This window comes from Rhinopithecus bieti, unplaced genomic scaffold (assembly GCF_001698545.2).
Source record: "Rhinopithecus bieti isolate Rb0 unplaced genomic scaffold, ASM169854v2 scaffold_34314, whole genome shotgun sequence".
NCBI classification, from domain to species: Eukaryota; Metazoa; Chordata; class Mammalia; order Primates; family Cercopithecidae; genus Rhinopithecus; species Rhinopithecus bieti.
In genome coordinates, this window is record NW_016814736.1 from 464,215 (window position 1) to 484,446 (window position 20,232).

General features: G+C 34.8%; 1 protein-coding gene across 3 annotated transcripts in view; it reads left to right on the plus strand.

The window, feature by feature from the left end:
* LUZP2 (leucine zipper protein 2) overlaps positions 1-20,232 on the plus strand; it is a 583,280-nt gene that overhangs the window by 293,532 nt on the left and 269,516 nt on the right. For all 3 annotated transcript variants that reach the window (XR_001881449.1, XM_017851852.1, XM_017851851.1), the window contains exon 5: positions 7,919-7,981. Coding sequence is in view for 2 of the 3 variants with exons in the window: in XM_017851852.1 (XP_017707341.1) it covers positions 7,919-7,981 (63 nt within the window). In the remaining variant the exon portion in view is untranslated. The remainder of the gene's footprint in view (positions 1-7,918; positions 7,982-20,232) is intronic.

Sequence of the window (20,232 nt, forward strand, 5' to 3'; positions counted from 1 at the left end):
ATCCCAGCTACTAGGGAGGCTGAGGCAGAGGAATCACTTGAAGCTGGGAGGCAGAGGTTGCAGTGAGCCAAGATCATGCCACTGCACTCCAGCATGGGTGACAAGAGCAAAACTCTGTCTCAAAGGAAAACAAAGCAACAAACAAACAGAAAAAGAAAAAACAAAGACACTACTCTCAAATTAGTTGCTTTCACTATCCATTTTAGTAAAGGTTCCTCAGAGAGCTGATGATACCAATGTACAAAGTGAACCATTCCTTCACATTATACTAAGTTTCAATAGTTACTTGTTTTTGCCCTTCTCCCACGTTGACCACCTTCTTGGTGACCAAAGGTCTCAGAAGTGCTTTCTGTTTTCCTGACATAATATTCCCCTTTGTGGGTAGCTTTGAGGCTAGTGGTCTGAGCTCAGACAGACTCATATCTGAGCTTGGTTTAGCCTAAAGGCCTCAGCACTCTTTTTAAATTTTATTTTAGCTATTATAGATAAATAACCAAGGGTTTGAACATAGTGCTTTTCTCTTATTAGTTTCATAAACCAAAAATGAAATTCTAAGCCCCCCAGTGGATTGAATGGACTCCCCTCTCAGCCAACAGGATTCCAAAGAAACCTGAAAAACTAGTTCAGGAAGAGGGTGACACACATGCCTCATTATACTCTCTTTCTTTTGGATTTTAATCACAACTGACTGACTAACATTAACATTAAAACTGAGATCTTAAGACTGACAAAACAGATTCTTTGTGGCAATTAAGAAACAAAATTCGAGCCTGACTTTGGTGTAACATCGCATGGCATGTAAAGAAGGAAATCAAATTATTTCACATCAAAATTTGTTTTCTTACCATACTTCGAAATGGCTCTTTTTAATCTGTAAAGAGTCTTTATTGATATAACTCAATCTTTCCCCTTCCAAGCCCTCCAATCCTGAGGAGATTGACTGTGACCCTGGCACATTTTAAGACCTGATAAGAGACGTTTGCCCTCTATTCTCTGTAGAGTCAGCTTCTGTGGAGGCTTTATCTATATAGTAAGAACCTTGGCTTTCACCACCCCCTTTATTTTAACGCCAAGCATTTCTTTCTGCTGGCTTCAATTGTAGACAAAGCTTAACTGTTTTACCAATTAGCAATTTTTAATTGTTTTACCAATTACCAATCAGCAAAATTTTAAATTCACCTGTGACCAGAAAGCCACATCTTCTCCCACCTTTGAGATATCTTACATTTTCAGACCGAACCAATGTGTATCTCACATGTATTGATTGATTCCGTATGTCTTCCTAAAATGTGTAAAAGCAAGCTGTAACCCAACCACCTCAGGCACATGCTCTCAGGATCTCCTGAGACTGTGTCAAGAACCATTGTCCTCACAATTGTCTCCAAATAAATCTTTTCAAATATTTTACGAATTTTGGCTTTTGTCGTCAACAGTTTGCATTTCCCTATGCATCCATATCTAAATTCCACTGGTAGCTTTTACCTTGAGTAACCAAATGAAGCATAACTGCAATTATATACCATGGGGGACCACGTGGCCACCCAGGAATCAAAGGTTCTTCATCCCCTGCTCTTTTATTCTTTCTCTTCCCGAACTGTATGTTTCCCTGAGCCTAAGCAGTGCTAGCAGATCTCATTCCCCTGACACCAGTTGTTTTGGGAAAAATTGTCAAACTATGTTTTTCTTCTGCTCCCATACCACAACAATTAACACAGACCAAATGTGTGGGGATTTGTTCCACTAAGACATAGCAGAGACCAGCTGAGTGTCTTTCAATTTAATTCTGACACTACCTAGCTGGAGATAGTGTCAGATCCCACAGGTTGAAGGCTCAGTCACTAGGATTGCCTCTGCTGCTGAGACACCAGTCTCAAGTCGGGGCCTATAGAGCTTCTGACCCACCGGCTTCAAGTTGAGGTTCCCATAACCACCTCTTTGATTTTGATTAGTTTTCTGGAGTGGTTTACAGAACTTGAGGAAACATCTACATTTACTAGTTTATTATAAAAGCAATTAAAAAGTATACAAAGAGATGGGTGAGGCAAGGTGTAGGAGAAGGGGCATGGGGCTTCCATGCCATCCCTGGGTATGATACCCTCCAGGAACATCTGCATGCTCATCTCGGGAGGGCCTGAGAACAAGTGTTTGTGTGTATATCATAAAGCTCTACAATTGACAGTTTTAAACTATTAGTATATAGTGAGAAATCTCCAACAAACTGCCTACATTTTTTTACTACACCCAGAAGATTTACAGAAATGATATACAAATAAAATATGTATTGAAACATAAATTAAGTTCTATAAATTCAAAATATTAATAGCATGTTATTAAACTCTATTTTAATAAAAGTAAAATAATTTTATAAGCAGTCAAATAATTTATTGTTTAAAATATGTTCTAATAACCATTGGATTAATGAGAAATGATCAAGCACATTGTCATACTTGGCACTTAGAAGACTCAAGTGTTAAAGTGTAAAATAAAAAAGAGAAAAGGTTATATTCACAATTTAAAGTATTATCAGCAACTATCCACTAATTAATTTTAAATTCTTAACAAAAGTCCTAAGTTTCATTAATACGAAATTCCAAAATTTCTGCAGTAAGAAATACAATACTTGAACAGACCAATGCATTTGGAATTTTATTGTACTAAAAGGCATCTATTTCCCCAAATTCCAAAGAAGGATTTTAATGATGACTTTTACCTAATTTTCAATGACCAATTAATTCCTAATAAATGCAAGTATTTTCTGGAAAATAAATAACTCTCATTATGTGAGCATATGCATTTATTATTGAAAATCAATTCATAACAATATGACTAAATAAACTTATAGGTGTATTTCATTAATGAATGTAGATGTAAAAATTCTGAATAAACAAATCTAAGAGTATATTAACAAAATATGTGGCATGATCAATGAATGCAAACATGTCTTATCTCTTCAGGAAAATGTGTTCTATGTTTTGAATTGAAAGAGTGATACGTTCTAACTCAGAAACTATAAAGAGATGACAGAATCTTTAACTAATGTGGGAATGACGTGTATGTGTGTGTGTATATGCATATGTGTGTACATGTGTTTGTGTGTATATCATGAATATTTTATTTTATAATGTGCATCTGGTTGATGTTGGAATATAGGGAAAGATTAATATCACTAGAGTCAACACTTACAAATTTTGGTAAACATTCAAATAAAATCCTCTGTAATTTTTCTCCCTATTTGAAGATTATAGGTTAAATAAGGATTAAATTAACACATATGTATAGCTTTTTTATTGTATAAATCATCCACTAATGATTTTCACTGAAAGGAAGACTATAGTTGTAACTGAAGTTTGGATAAATAAGGAAGATTAAGATCTCAAATTGGGGCAAATTTTGGATTTGATTAGAGAAATATTGTTGTGCTATTTTAGATTTAAAAGCAGATAATCTTATGTATTGTCCTTGATTAAACATCAAATTATAAGGCTTTTTTCCATCAAAATAAGAGATTGTTTATTTATGCACATATGTTGCAAATACCCACAACATTTGGTAAGTCTATAGTAAAATGCTATGAAACATTGATTTATTTATCATTTTTTCATTGATTCAAAAAAGATGATCTTTCTCACTGAATTTTAAAAAATATGAAAAAAGATATATATCTGAAAATTAAATTAAAAAACAGTATATCTTTCTTGATCTAATTCTGTTTAAAATACTCTTTATGGAAATACAAACATTTATGTTTATACCTAAGCAAATAATGAAATGGCAAATATTTCAAACCTGTGACTCTAATGGAAAACCCTAACAGGCAGCAATGAAGAATGAGCTCTCAGGTGTGACCAGGCTAATTAAAGATTTTAATGATTATTGAATGCATTTCCCTACACTTGTTAATTTTTATGGCTTAACTTGTCCTGAGACATCGTTAGTCTAATGCAAGAATTTTAGCTTCAAGCTTTGAATCTCATTAAATATAAAGAGTTGCTATGTTCTTTCAATCGTATTCACAGTAAATAGAATGTATTTTCTGTTTCTGAGAATTATTTCATAACTATCAGTAAGAATGCTTATTGTTTCAGGGGTATGAAAAACCTGTTGGAATTCTAAACCCAGGACCTAAAATGCTAATACATTTTAAATGTTCAGAATATATTTTATGTCTTGAATATTTAAGTATTGCATTCTCAAGTTTTTCTGTCCTTGTTTAACATTTAATAATTGTAGTCTTGACATGGTAATGTATTTTCATTATACTTTAATTAAAGTTAGTTGTTAAGTATGAACAACATGTGCAGCACCCATATATGGGGATTTGGGGGAAATAATAGTATCAGTGAAAGAACAGGTTATTAATGTAAGTAATACGGTTTTAAGTAGTTCGTGACATAACTAAAGACAAATGTGTACAAAGCAACATTTTCTGGGGCTAATAAAATGCTTGTATAGAAAAGAATGTAAAAGCTGTTTTGTGGGCGATACACTGTTACTCTGCATAGGTGTTTAATTTTGAATGGGGTTAAGTTCTACTTGGTGTAAATCAAGAAGTATCTGAGACAGATCTCAATCAATTTCAAAGCTTATTTCACCAAGGTTAAAGACATGCCCGTGACACAGCCTCAGGAGGGCCTGAGAACATGTGCCCATGGTGGTCGGGGTACAGCTTTTTTTTTATGTTTTAGGGAGACATAAGACATCAGTGAATACATGTAAGATGTACATTGGCTTGGTCCAGAAAGGTAGGACAACTTGAAGTGGTGGGGAGCCAGTAGGGTGGTGGGATGTCCAGCTTCCAGGTCATAGTTGATTTCAAAGATTTTCTGATTGGCAAATGGTAAAGATTTTCTGATTGGCAATTGGTTATCTAAGATTTAGAATCAATAGTAGGGAGTGTCTGGGTTAAGATAAGTGGTTGTGTTATGGAGACCAAGGTTTTTATTATGTATATAAAGCCTCCAGGCAGCAGGTTTCAGAGCAAATAGATTAAGTCTCTGTTTTAATGTTAAATTCCCATAATGGCCTGAATTTGTGTTTCAGGTTAACTTTGGAATGTTGTTGGCTGAGTGGAGGAGTCCATTCAATTGATTAGGAGGACTTAGAATTTTACTTTTGGGTTCCAGTGGTGATAGCTTGGTTTTTCTATCAACTTCAACTATCTACCTAATGGACAATGAGGACTAGTGTTTTGGGGTTACTGTCAGTAGTTTCAAAATTCAAGCTTACTTTGAAAGTTAATATGGCTAAAACACTAGACATGTTAATTCTCAAGTTTCTCTTTCTGTATTATGTGTTCTTTTGCCATAAAAATTGTTTGGTTTGGGGTTTCAGTAACAACTGAGGAAATGGTAATGCCTGGAAACTTTCACAGGCCTGAAAGAAAAAAGTGTTAACAGGTGTTGTAAAACTTCTGATGGACTTTATGGAAAGTCAAGCCCAGGAGTCAAATGTGATGAGGCAGTTAGGTGGTACTGGAACTATTGCAGCTCTTGAAGACGTCAAAAAGAGGAATCCATGGATTTTCGTTCTGTAGTCCTCTAGGTGAATGACTCAGCTAGCTTCCTATTGACTGTTTCTATTTCTGTAACAACTGACTTCCTCTGCATATTATTTATGCAACACTTAACACAGCCTTAATAGTACCTTATGACATCCTTAATCTATCTCAGCTGAGAACTAGCCAGTTTTCTCTGGAGTTTCCCAGTTCAAACCTCCCAAGGAAGATCCAACAGCCCAGATTTTATTTTAGAGTCAGAATTATTTAGTTATACTTATTCTTTACCCTGAACTTTCCATATCCTGTGTATTAATCTGTTCTTGCGTTGTTATAAAGAAATACCTGAGACTGGGTAATTTGTAGGGAAAAAGGGTTTAATTGGCTCACGGTTCCACAGGCTGTACAGGGAGCTTGGCTGGGGACGCCTCGGGGAGCTTTTACTCATGGCGGAAGGCAAAGCTGGAGTAGGCATCTTCACGTGGTCAGAACAGGAGGAAGAGAGAGAAGGGAGAGAGATGCTACATAATTTTAAACAATCATATCTCACAATAATTCTATTACAAAAACAGCACTAAGATGACACTAAACCATTAGAAAGCAGCCCCATGATCCAATCACCTGCCCAAGGCCCTAGCTCCAGCATTAAGGATTACATTTCAGCATGACATTAGGGTGGGAACACAGACCCAAGACATATCATCCAGTAACTGGAACATTTTGATAATGGGAAGAATCATTCAAAGGATGATTGCTAATGCCAAAGCTGTATGCAGGCTGTGGGCCACTCACCGGTGGGCTCTAGGCTGCAGACACCTATATACAGCTCTATGAGAGAAAAATCTATCTCATTTAAACCACTGTATTTAGGGATATGTCAGTTATAATTTCTTATTCTTCACTTTGATTAATTTAGTAATTGTTTAGCTTCAACTGTGGTTACTAACTACAATAAATTAACTGGTATTACATAAAATAAAGATGAATAAATCTCATAAAGTTGATTTTCTCATAATTTAGGCAAACTTTAACATAAAGTGATAGTATTTATTTTTCATGAGAGCCTACACAATAAATAAAATGTATCAAAATATGCATAAGACAAATATGTAAGTTCAGTATAATGATTACCTGGGGGGTGGGGGGTAAGAAGGGACTAGAAGTCAGCTGAAGCTTTACTAATAAATAATGATAAATAAAAATATATTATTTATAAAAGGGTCTGAAGAAAATTGGACAAAACATTCATATCTGGTTAATGTTTAGGGTTAGCCCATAGGCATTTTAGGTATTATTTCTTGTTCTTTTCTTCATGTTTGAAATGTTTCAGAACTAAATATTTTTTAAAGTTGTGTATGTGGTAAAAATTAACCTTCCTCCTAAATTTGATTTCCAACCCAATGACTCAGTCTATCTTTAGAGGCAACCTGGATCATGAGTCTCTTTTGTCATTTCAAGAAACCTCTAAGAATATATTATTCAATGTATGAAGCTATTGAGATTAGAAATACGACTAATCCAAACTGAGATGTTCTGTAAGTGTAAAAAAACACACATTGAAATCTAAATGCATATAACACAAAAAGAATGTAAATTATATCATGAATAATCCATGTCCAAATAATATTTTCAATATATTGAATTAAGAGTATTAGAAAAATTAAATTTACCTTGTATCATTACTTTTTTAAAAAACTTGACTAAAAGAAAATTGAAAATGTGATAAATTAAATGTTTCATCTACTATCACAGTTATTTTCTTATTATGGGGCACCCTCAGTGACTATAAAGTCTCAGTGACTAATATACTCTCAGGGATTATAAAGACTATAAATTCTATAAAAGTCTTTACCACTTACTATACTACCTTTTTTTACAAAGTACTTGGGACAGGTAATGCTATTTTTAGGAAATACAGTTGGAATAAGTGGCATAAGGTGACAGATCCTGACAATATCTTGTTTAGAAGGAAACATCATGGCGTCTTCGGTAAACTATTTTTAATGTCCCATCATTTTGAGGTAAGGGATGTTATTATGCCATTGCTCTCAAACTTGGCCACAGGTCATAATTACCTGGAGTGTTTTAGAAATAGAGATTCCTAGGTTCAACTCTAGAATCTGTTTTTTTCTTTTTTTAAAGAACCACATTTTGAAAGGAAATGAAGTTTATCCAGGTAAGAGAATCACAGTCATAAAGGGTAGGGTTTCTCAATTAAATAGTTTGTTAAATGAAAAAAAAGATATTTTAATATAATTGCTGAATATATGTATAAATTTAGTAATGAAGGTTTTGATGAAGGAACAGTGTAATTCTTTGTTCTTTTTCAATATTTGTTAATAAATAATGTATTATTTCTCAAAATAATGAAAGCCATGGTAATGAGTTTGGAATGTTTCTACATAATAGTCTATTCATTTTCAGATTAATTTTTTAAAGACTGAAGTTGAAAGAAAGAGCAAAATGATCCGAGACCTCCAGAATGAGGTAAGATTTATTACATCTTAGATACATTTTATATAAATCAAATAATATACATAAATGCACATATAAATTTGCCACTAGGTAGGAGTGTTAAACACATGCACGTATAATTTTCAGTTATAAACTGATGTAGAGAAATTGTAAGGTTAAGAATTCCAAAAAGTAGATAATCCTTACATTTATATATATTCAATAATTTCATTAGTCCAAACTTCTCTAGTTCATTTTTCTTTCTAATTATATTTTGCTTAGGATATTAAAAATCAATTTTCATTGAATAAATTTACTTGTTTAATAAATGACATTACAGGAACTAAAGAAGAAAGCTAGCTAGAAATTGGCTGCATGTTAGAAAGGGCCAATCTAGAATGAAAAATGTGTTTAAGGATAATCTCAAAGTAATGCAAATTTAAACATAAACAAGTTGTAATCATTTTCATGATAGCCTTTAAAATGTAAGAATCCTATTAAATACCGCATACATTTTTCTTGTTTGATTCTTTATCTTGTTATACAGCTACTTTAATTTTTTAAAATTTCTCCATTACCTATTTCCACCTTTTCATTTCTTTTTTATTAAATGCAATTAAGACCATTGAGACATGACTAATTCATGATAAGTCTTCCTTGATCAATCTCACTAATTATGGTTTATTTTGAATCCTGATTATGATGTAAAATATCAACAGACCAGAGTTATCAGACTACTGGGTGTAATGGATAATATTTGTTCGTTGGGGTCATTTAGGGCTCAGTGAGAAAGCCAGATTGCTCAAATCAAAAAATGTTCACCTACCATGTAAAACAAATAAAACATTTTGAACAAGATTAAAGTCAGTTTTAAAATAGGATAGGGAGTACATTTATATATGCACACGCACACCACGCACACACACACACAATCGGCAATATGAACCCAGTTGTATGATTATAAGAGACTTTCAACTTTATTTTTATCTTTGTATAAGTATCATCAGTTCACTTTTAGTATTAGATAACTTCTTAAAATCTAGAATTCAGCTAAGGAGAAAGTCATTTCAAAAAACCACTAAGCTGGGCACAGTGGCTCATAACTATAATCCTAGCACTTAGGGAGGCTGAGGTGGGAGGATCGCTTGGGCCCAGGAGTTCGAGACCCGTCTGGACAACATGGGAAGATCTCATCTCTTAAAAAAAAAAAAAAAAAAAATTAACTGGGAGTGGTGGCCCAACTGTAGTCTCAGCTTTTAACAAGGCTAAGGCAAGAGGATTGCTTGAGCCTGAGAGGTCAAGGTTCCAGTGAGCAGAGATCATGTCACTGCATTTCAGCGTGGGTAACAGAGCAATACCCTGTCTCTATTAAAAATAAATTTAAAAAAATAAAAATTAAAACAACAGCAAAACCTACTAAGCTTGTTCATGCCTGTAATCCCAGTACTTTGGGAGGCCAAGAGTTCCAAGTCAGCCTAAGCAACATAGTGAGATTCCATCTCTACCAAATAAAGAAATAAATGCAAAACTATGAATTATTTATAACAAGTAACAAAATACTTTGTCTTTGGAGGTTATTTTCATAGTGAAATTGTACTTTGGTAACTACACAGACTGGAACAATTCAGAAAGAAATACAACCCTACAGAAGTAAGATCTGCTAAATATAAATTTTAAAATTAAATTTGCTACTATTCATTTTGATACGATTGAGAACTTATGAAATGAAAGTTGATAACCAAAAAAGCTTTTGTCTTTTTACAAAACCTAATGGTGAACATATATTAGCAATTCAATGTTTTCAATTTTACTCCTTTATGTTAATTTATTTAATTTTTAACAAATAATCAGTATGTATGTAGAGCAGTATGTACGTAGAGATTAAGGCAGATTTATTTAAGGAAATAACTGGCATATACACTGTACAGTGAAGTTATATGGGCACTATTTGGAATATTTTTAATTCAGGCATAAAGAATAAACAGGTAAATTGATTAAACAAAATACAGTGGTGAAGGAGATAAAACAGATAAAAATAAATTTCTTGAAGAAGTTTGAAATCCTGTAAGCGGTAACTTTTGAGTGAGGAAATTAGGGAAGTACCAAAAGATGATGGCTAAGTCCCTCCTATGTCTATTTTGTTGAAGGTTTTTTATCATAAAGGGATGCTGGATTTTATCAAATGCTTTTTCTGCATCTATTGAGATAACCATATGGGTCTGGTTTTTAATTCTGCTTATGTGATCTGCCACATTTATTGACCACATATATTAAGAAATAGGATAGACAGCAATGCAATAATTTTTGCATTTTTTGTAGAGAAGGGATTTCTCTATGTTGCCCAGGTGGGTCTTGCATTCTTGGGTTCAAGAGATCCATTCACTTCAGCCTCCTAAAATGTTGGGATTACAGGTGTAAATCACCATGCCCTGCCAATCAGAGTATTTCAAGCACTTTTATTTCATCTATCTCCAGCTACCTATATCTTCTCATGGGCGCCACTTTTAACCTCTGAATTGTGCTGTTGTGACTTACAAAAGCTCTATTGTGATTGATGTGGTCTCTAAGTTTCAGTTTTTAGCCCTCTGGTTTTCTCTTTATATTCTTTTTTTTTGAAACGTTCAAGTTCAAGTCAAATCTATTCTGCAACAGTGTGTATTTCCAAATGATCATATTAACAATTAACAAGGGGTAAAATAATGCTAGCAAAGCTTTAAAAATCATTTTGCTTTTCTTTCCAATATGTAGAGTTTTGAAGCAGTCAGGCAAAGGACTTTTCAAATTTTAAAGAAATTGTTATCAATACAAGGACATAAGAAAAAGATTGAAAACTTACGAAAGGGCTTCCTTTTAGTGGTTGTAGTGATAGTTATTCTGTTAAAGCTCTTATGCTTTTTGCTAGGTAAGATATGAATACAGAAGTTTCTGTGAAGACTTTTCCTCTGCGTTGAAACAAGAGATTTATGAAAAGTCTGCATCAAATATTAATTTTGATTATAGTGTGCTTTATTAGAAGTCAATTCCCTCAGGATCTGCATCCCAAAAGAAGAACACTAAATCCTGAATATAAAGTTGCAAAGAATCAAATGACTGATGTTTGAGATAAATGCTAAAAAAATTGTATTTACACTTTTATTAGTTCGTTATTGTTTTTCTTAGTCTCGCTCTGTCACCCAAGCTAGAGTGCAGTGGCGTGATCTCAGGTCACTGCAACCTCCACCTCGCGGGTTCAAGTGATACCCCCGGCTCAGCCTACTGAGTAGCTGGGACTACAGGCATGTGCCACCAAACCCAGCTAATTTTTTTTATTTTTAGTAGAGATGGGGTATCACTGTGTTGGCCAGGTTGGTCTCTAACTCCTGACCTCAGCTGTGATCCACCCACATCAGCCTCCCAAAGTGCTGGAATTACAGGTGTGAATCACTATACCCAGCTTGTTGGTTTTTTTGCTCTGGTAGCAATGTTACAAGTAACTGGTCTTCCCCAATCCCATTTTCCCTCCGAAATTTATATTTTTATTGTGTATTTTGTAGAATATAAGATTTCCTATATGCAAAATTGGACTTATAATTGATATATCACCAGTTTTTCAGTAACTTTCTGATCTAAGTCTCTAGTTCTAATCTCTCTTGTGTAATCTTTCTGTTTAAAAGGTTAACTGAGATATAGTACTATTTTCAAAGAGTTTATTTGAGCAAACAACAGTGCATAAATTGGGCTATTCTGAACTAGAAGTGGCTCAGGAGCTTCACTAAGGAAATATAGTGGAAAGTTTTTATGTGACTAAAATCGAAGTGAAGCAAAGAAAATATTTGTTTAGTTACAGTTAGACAGTTGCTGTATTTGGTCTATCTCATTGGAAAATCTCTAGTTATAAAATTACAAATTTGTTTCTTCTGTGTGGTTAAGCGCAAGGTCTGTTTTTCTTTAATACAGGCATTTATTTACAGTGGTCCACATTAAGTTTTTCACATGTTTGCAAATCAAGCAACCTTAGGTCACTTACAAAGCCCAACTGGCTTTGTCTGCTCAAGGATTTTTCAGGGCTCATCTCCATTTTAATTTACTTTAACACATGTTTGTGCTTTCAATGTTTATTTTGCATTTTGTGTTTGAATACTGTTTGGTTGCAAAAAAATATACAATTTTGCACCATAAAATAAATCACAACAAGGAAACAAATGAAAAATTCAACCTCCCTTCTCTAACTTCCATACATATGGTAACTGCCTCATCATGTAGTCAGTCTCACATGCTTCAAAGTTCAAAATTTATTCTGACTTTCACTTTCAAAACAGCCTTTCTACATTATCATTTCAATTTTTTTGAATTTTATTTATTTTACCCCTAAGATAAAATCAATTTGTTTGTAATGGTCTGAGATATAAGACAGGCTCAAGAATGAGTAGGGTAATATGTAAGTCTAGGAAATATTAGGCAAATCAGGCCTTGGTACAAGCATCTTTAATTGTTGATTTTTTTTTTCTTTTTTCTTTTTTTGAGTCGGGGTCTCACTCTGTCACACAGGCTGGAGTGCAGTGGTGCCATCTCAGCTCACTGCAACCTCTGCCTCCTGGGTTCAAACGATTCTCCTGACTCAGCCTCCCAAGTAGCTGGGACTACAGGCATTATATTTTTAGTGGAGATGGGGTTTTGTCATGTTAGCCAGGCTGGTCTTAATTCCTGACCTCAGGTGATCCACCCGCTTTGGCCTCCCAAAGTGCTGGGATTACAGGCATGAGCCACCGCGCCCTGCCAAAATTTTTAAATAAAGGTGTTAGTTGGATAATATTCAGGACTTTTTAAAGAATCACATAGCTGGAAATACTTGATGGATGCTAGTATTTAAACAGTCTATGTTCAAGGGGTTAATATTTAAAATATATAAGAAACTCAAGCAATTAAATAGCAAATACATAATCTGATAAAATGGGCAAAATATCTGCATAGACATTTATCAGAAGAAGATTTACAAATGCCCAACAGGTAAATAAGAAAATACCCTCAACATCACTAATCATCAGGAAAATGCCAGTTGAAGCTGTGACAAAATACCAACTTACCTCACTTAAAATGGCTAATATCAAAAAAAGAAGTAAGAAATGCTGGCAAGGATGTGGAGAAAGAACTGTTAGACACTAGTGATGGGACTTCAGTTAGTACAGCCATTATGAATAACAATATGAAAATTTCTCACAAAATTAAAAATAGAACTACCATATGATCCAATAATATAACTACTTGGTATATATCCAAAGGAAACAAAATCAATATGTTGAAGATACATCTGCATACTCATGTTTATTGCAGCACTATCACAATGGCTCAGACGTGGAATCAATGTGTTTATAGATGAATGGATAAAAATGTGGCATATATAAACAATGAAATACTATTCAGCTATTTAAAACAGTGAAATCCTGTCATTTGTGCAAACATGGATGAACCTAGAGGACATTATGTTAGGTGAAATTAGCCAAGCACAGAAGGACAAATATTGCATGATGTCACTCATATGAGGAATCTACAAAAGTTGATCTCAAAGAACTAGAGAGAATAGTGGTTATCAGAAGCTGGAGAAAGTAGGGAGTAGAAGGAGATGCAAAAATATTGGTCAACAGGTACAAGTTCTGTGTCTTATTGCACAGTAGAATCACTGTAGTCACCAACAGTGTATTATGTATTTCAAAATAGTTAGAAAAGAGGATTTTGAATGTTCTCACCACAGGGAAATAACAACTGTTTGAGGTGATAGATATGTTAATTACCCTGACTTGATAATTACACAATCTATGCATGTATTGAACATCATATTGCACCTGATAAATATTTACAATTGTATGTCAATTAAAAACCTAATAAAACAAAAAACTTAAAAAATTGAACTTGTTTTGATAAAATAATGAAAACACATTCTGTCTTGGTTTAGTGAGTAGATAGACATGGAAGAGAAGGGAAAGATAGAAAAGATGGGGCAGATGTATTTTCCTTACTTTCTTCTATGGTGGTCTGTGGTTTTTTCTCTTTTTTTTTTTGGATTATAATTGGTTTCCTGAGACTCATTTGATAGATCAAGGTAAGGATGAAATAGGAAATCACACTAAATTATCTCTCTCTCTCTTTTTATTTTTTTGTTGAGACACTCTTGCTGTTTCACCCAGGCTGGAGTGCAGTGGCATGATCTTGGCTCACTGCAATCTCTGCCTCCCAAGTTCAGGTGATTCTCCTGTCTTAGCCTCCTGAATTTCTGGGACTATAGACGTGCACCACCACACCCAGCTACTTTTTTTGTATTTTCAGTGGAGATGGGGTTTTGCCATATTGGCCCGGCTGTTCTCGAACTCCTGACCTCAAGTGATCTGCCTGCCTCAGGCTCCCAAAGTGCTGGGATTCCAGGTGTGAGCCACTGCACCTGGACACTAAATTCTCAAAGCTCAGAATTTATTCTTTCACTTCCAAAATACACTTTCTGTACTATCATTTGCAATGTTCTTGAATTGTAATTATTTTACTTCTAGCATAAAATCAGTTTGTCTGTAATGGTCTGAGATATAAAAGAGGCTCGGGAATGAGTAGGATAATATAAGTCTAGGAATTATTAGACAAATCAGGCACTGGGACAAATATCTTTAGTTTAAATTGGATCAGTAATCATAAAAGTGGGTTTGATTCTGCTCAGTGGTGGAAATCAGAAATTAATCCAGCTACTCTATCTTGGTGGCATCCTTTTCCTTTTATTGTTTCATGTCTCTATTTTCCACTCTTTCAGTCTCTCAGTTATCTTGCTCATCTGTTTGTTATATGGGCCATATAGTTTACCAAAATTCTGGCTCATTAATACGTCTTCTTCAGCTCCTGTTATCAACTGTTTTAATGTCGTTTTATATTTTGTGTTAATGCCATTGTTATAAGCACCTGGGAGAAAAATCTTGCGTAACTCAAGTCACTGGTCAATTTCTGGATTCTCAAATAGTTCCAAATAGCCATTGACACATATCCAGGAATATGATTAATAAAACATTGTTTTTAGGGGCAGTGAAGCAGTTACTATTATTGGTTATAACAAAATTTATTCTTTAGAGAAAGGAATTTATTAATTCCTATAGATACCTTACGAAATTGTTGGAAGAGCTAAAAATACAGCTTCTAGGTTGTACCTTAGAAACAACTCAACAAACACACCACTGATTTGGCTGTCTTGAAAAAGTGCTACCTCTGCCTGAATCAGGAAGCTGCCAGCCTGACTGCTGCCCTGCCACTGCAGGCTCCAGCACCACACCACCCTGGACCTTCTGCAACACGGGATGGATAACATTTAGTCTATTTTCTCAAGTAACAAATTTCTCTATCCACGTATTGCAGGGATCATGTCTGAATAGTGAAGCCTGAGTCATATCTACCCTAGAGCCGCAATGAATTTTCAGATTTGGTTTATTTTTATTTGTCTGCTTTAATTTTTCACAGGAAATATAGATTTGATACTATAGAAAGCTTTCACATTGTAGAAAGAAGGCCTCATAAATTAGTAACCTGTGTATTAAAGATAAATTTTCTTAATAAAGAGTTATAGTCCATGATAACCAGCTTTAGTATATAGTAGGTCATCACTGAAGGCTGTTGAATCAGTGAGAAACAAGTTCTGAGTACCAATGATGGAGTACTCAATACTGTGTGAATGTGTGTTATAGTATCTTATGTATATACATGACATCTTATCTATTCTTGTGATTTTTAACTTTGCGTTTGTCAGAATTATTTTCTTAACATGATTCAAATTCCTTGAAGTTAGAAACCTACTTTCTATACAACATCATAATTCACATTTTTCACAAAAAACAACACAGGGCCAAGACTTTGCATGCATTGGGAATGCATTAAGACCACATTCAAGACTGTTCTTGCTAGTACTAATGAATTACATGAATTTAAAAAAGAAAAAAAAAGACACTACCTCCAAAATAGAAGATAAAAGCTCAAATACTGATAAGATGTGGCTGCATCCCTACCCAAATCTCACCTTAAATTGTAATAATCTCCATGTGTCAAGGGTGGGGAACAGGTGGAGATGATTGAATCATGAGGGCAGTTTTCCCCACTTTGTTCTCCTGGTAGTGAATAAGTCTCATGAGATTTGATGGTTTCATAAATGAGAGTTCCCCTGTACAAGCTCTTCTTGCCTGACCTCACACCATGTAAGACATGACTGTGCTCCTCATTCACCTTCTGTCATGATTGTCAGAACTTCCCAGCCATGTGGAACTGTGAGTCAAGTAAACCTCTTTCCTTTATAAATTACCCAGTCTCAGTTATGTCTTTATTAGCAGCACGAGAAGAGGAGAATACAATTCCTAATTAGCAATTTTCCCTCATAGGGATGCTTAAAGACCCCACAATATATAAAGATTGATATCTGAGAATCACTGGCCATCCTGAAATGATACAGAAAAATCATATATGTGTGGTATTTTTCAAGGAAGAGGGTCTAGATTCTCAGAAGGAGTCCTTGACTAAATCAAAAAAACAATAAAGGTTAATAACCAATGATCTAAAGGAAACTCTAAATTTTAAGAAGAAAACTCACTTTGGTTCAACTCTTGTGGTTGTAAATCTTTCTTAAATAAATTATTCTACCTTCTTGCCTCAGTAAACACACTGAAGTGAAGATGATGGGCTATTTCATAACATGATAGAGTGGTTCAGGGTCACCATTCTGAAAATGAATTCTTATGCCTGCCAACAGATGAATAGGTGTAAGAGTTTGAGTCAAATATTTACTGAGTACAGTATGTACCCAAGAAGTTTTTAATTCATTTAATTATAACTTTTTTTTTTTCACTTTATTCCTGGTGATTTGCCTCTTAAGTAATGATTTCTGTGAAATGTTGGTCAACTGATTGTTCTGGTTAATTTTGTATCCAGCATGTGAAGCTTCCTATAAACTGTCCATATAAGGTTCTAAGGCTACTGTTAAAAACTATAAAACAGTATGTATCTTAAAACAACAGGAATTTCCTGTCTCTCAATTCTGGAGGCTACAAGTCTCAATCTACAGTGTCAACAGTGCCTCTTCTTGGCTTCTAGCGTCTCCTGGCAATCCATGACGCCCTTTGGCTTGTAGTGGTATCATTCCAATCTCTGCTTCAGTATTCATATGATCTTCTTATTCATGTGCCTCTGTGTCTTTGCGTGTCTTCTCCTCTTCTTATAACGACATCAGTTATTAGATTTTGAACCCACTCTAATCCAGTATGACCTTGTTTTAACATAATTTCATGTGCAAAGACTTGATTTCCAAATAAGTTCATATTCTGAAGTTCTAGGTAGACATGAATTTTGGGGTGATACTATTAAACCACTTCACCATCTATGGCATTTTGTATATTCCTCATAAACAGCGTAGTTTTTTGTTTTTTGTTTTTTTTGAAAGGCAAGCAGAAAGCATTTTATTAGGTATAAATCTATCTATGGAAGTATCCTAAAACTGCTTATTTAAATGTATATTGTAAGATTTTTCTGTATATTTATTTCTGGAATATATTACTTAATTCCCAATATTGTCCCAACATTGTGCTAGATTCTAGAGGCATACAAGTATTATTAAAATCAAATTAAGTAAAACAATTTCTAACCATGAGAAATGTAAAGATTTAATGTAATTCATTTAATATTGTTACTGAGAAGTACAGAAATCCTTGGTTCTTGTCTAACTTGGAAGAAAGAATTCAGCCAAGAGATGAATAGCAAACTTTAAGTAGCAGAGTTTATTGGAGGAAAATAAAGTACACTCCTAGAGAGGTGTAGAAAATAGCTCCAGGCTGGTCTAGTTGGAAAAATAGTCGTAATAGTGTTTACTTACAGGTAGTACACTGTGAAGGACGAGACAGTGTGGGCTGCTCAAAAGAATAAGCCATCAGCAGCCAGGGTTGGAAGACTTACTTTACTATGGGAATATTATATAATTATTCACTAAGGAGTGTGAATTATTCATGGTTTTGGAGGTCCCTTAGGGTGCACATATTCTGTGGTTGTACATGCTAGTACACATGTCTCATGTCTCAGTAGCATTTAAAACCTCCACCTAGAAGTATGTTCTTTACTATTATGATCAGCAAAAGGCTACTCTCCGGTGAGTTTTGGAGGAGTGGACAGGGGGATCTTTTCCCAGGGGGATCCCTTGCCTGCTCACTTCTGGCTATCTACCTATTCTAGCAATATTACATAACAAGTGAGATATTTGCCATATAATATAAAATACAATACTAATTACTAAAATTGCACAAAACAACTACAATAAAAATCATGGAAATGAGCGTTTTACAATATAATGTGGAAAGGGGGAAGATGATGACAATAACCCAGAAAGGTGTAATGTCTACTGAAGGCTTCATCTAAGGGGATAGCTTTTGAAAAGTATGAAATAATTTGAATTTATGACTATTTGCTCACTACAAAGAAAGTAAACATGAAAATGTTGATACCTCACAAGTCCCCTTGTAGGTGAAGAAATTGTTAGTTGTTTATTAATGTGCATAAAGTAGTTCATTTTGATAGTGCATTGTAGTGGAATCCAACTTCAGGTCAGCTTACTTGAAAAGAAAGTATTTGCAGTTCCCAAATCAATGCTGTAAGTATCTGTTGTAAAAAGACATTGGGACAGCCAATCCAGTTGTTACAGCCAAAGCATAATATAAAGAAACATAAATCTGAAAAGTTCTCTTAGCTGATACGTCAGCCAACTTTCTACTTCTCAAGGGTGTTGTAGATTTTTTACTTAGTATTACAGCGGTAAGGCAGGATGGCTGTCTTATGGAAGTTTGCAGCCTACTTTAAATTTCATTTTATTTACTGCTTTTATCAATTAATTTCACTCAGTAATTTCCTGCAGCAGAATGTTAGCTAGGATAACTACATTGCATGCAATCTTAGACGTGACTTGGTTGAAACCATGCTCCTTTTACCCCTGGTTGCATCTGGGTCGCTTTTTCTGCTTTCTGATGGAGAGATAGCTAGTGTTCCCTGAACAGGCTTCAAGTAAAGGGGAAAGTTTAGCTCTTTACTCTTATGTCTTTTGTAAATATTATTTTATGTACCTCAAAATGTGGTTGATTTAGTACATGAGAAAACTATGCATGTTAGACATGTAGTACATATTAAGCTGTCAACAAATGGAAACTATAATCATCCTCCAGGATTGTTATTGGGTTCTGAGGTAAAATTAGTTCATCAATAAGCAGTGTTATGTACAGATAAATGTTTGCTTAGCAGTGGTTCTAAAAATCAAACAACCAGTCAAAAGCTTCTTAAGTTCTAAAAATCAGCCAATCAACAACTTTATAACTTAGAACTATAAGTTAAACTTATTAAGAAAAATACCAAGACAGGACTCTATTTCTCACTTTTAGACAGTCTCATTTCATCTCTCAAAGTATTTCTTTCCACATGTCAGACAAGAAGACTAACAACTGTACAATTCATATTTTACTTAGAAACAATAGCCGATGGCGTAAGCCTTTTCAAATTGGACTAGCAGAAAAATCCCAGAGAAGATACTGAATTGATCACATTCCTGAGTCAACCACCATGGTCAGGGAAATGGGCAGTTTAATTGCTAAGCCTGAGTCACATTTCTGCTCTTACATTGGATGAAACTTACCCTACTCAAAACACAGATTTCCCACAGGAAAGAAGAGTTCATTATAGAAGAGTACCTGGACTGATAACTAAATATATCCAGAAAACTATCAAATACTTTTACTACTCCCTGACATTCTCAATCCTTTTCTTAATATCCTTAAGATCATAGAATGTAGTATAATGTAATTGTTTCTGGTCCCAAGTCATTTGTAATGTATTCACATTGCCATATATTTGTTAGTAATGTACCCTTGGCTATAATTCTACCATTGTTCTAAACATATTGAGGATCTTCATTCTTCATCTTCTATATTTACTTACTACATTCAGATACTCCATAAAATGGCACTAAAGAAGCTCTAGTTGGCCGGGCGCGGTGGCTCAAGCCTGTAATCCCAGCACTTTGGGAGGCCGAGACGGGCAGATCATGAGGTCAGGAGATCGAGACCATCCTGGCCAACACGGTGAAACCCCGTCTCTACTAAAAAATACAAAAAACTAGCCGGGCATGGTGGCGGGCGCCTGTAGTCCCAGCTACTCAGGAGGCTGAGGCAGGAGAATGGCATGAACCCAGGAGGCGGAGCTTGCAGTGAGCTGAGATTCGGCCACTGCACTCCAGCCTGGGCGACAGAGCAAGACTCTGTCTCAAA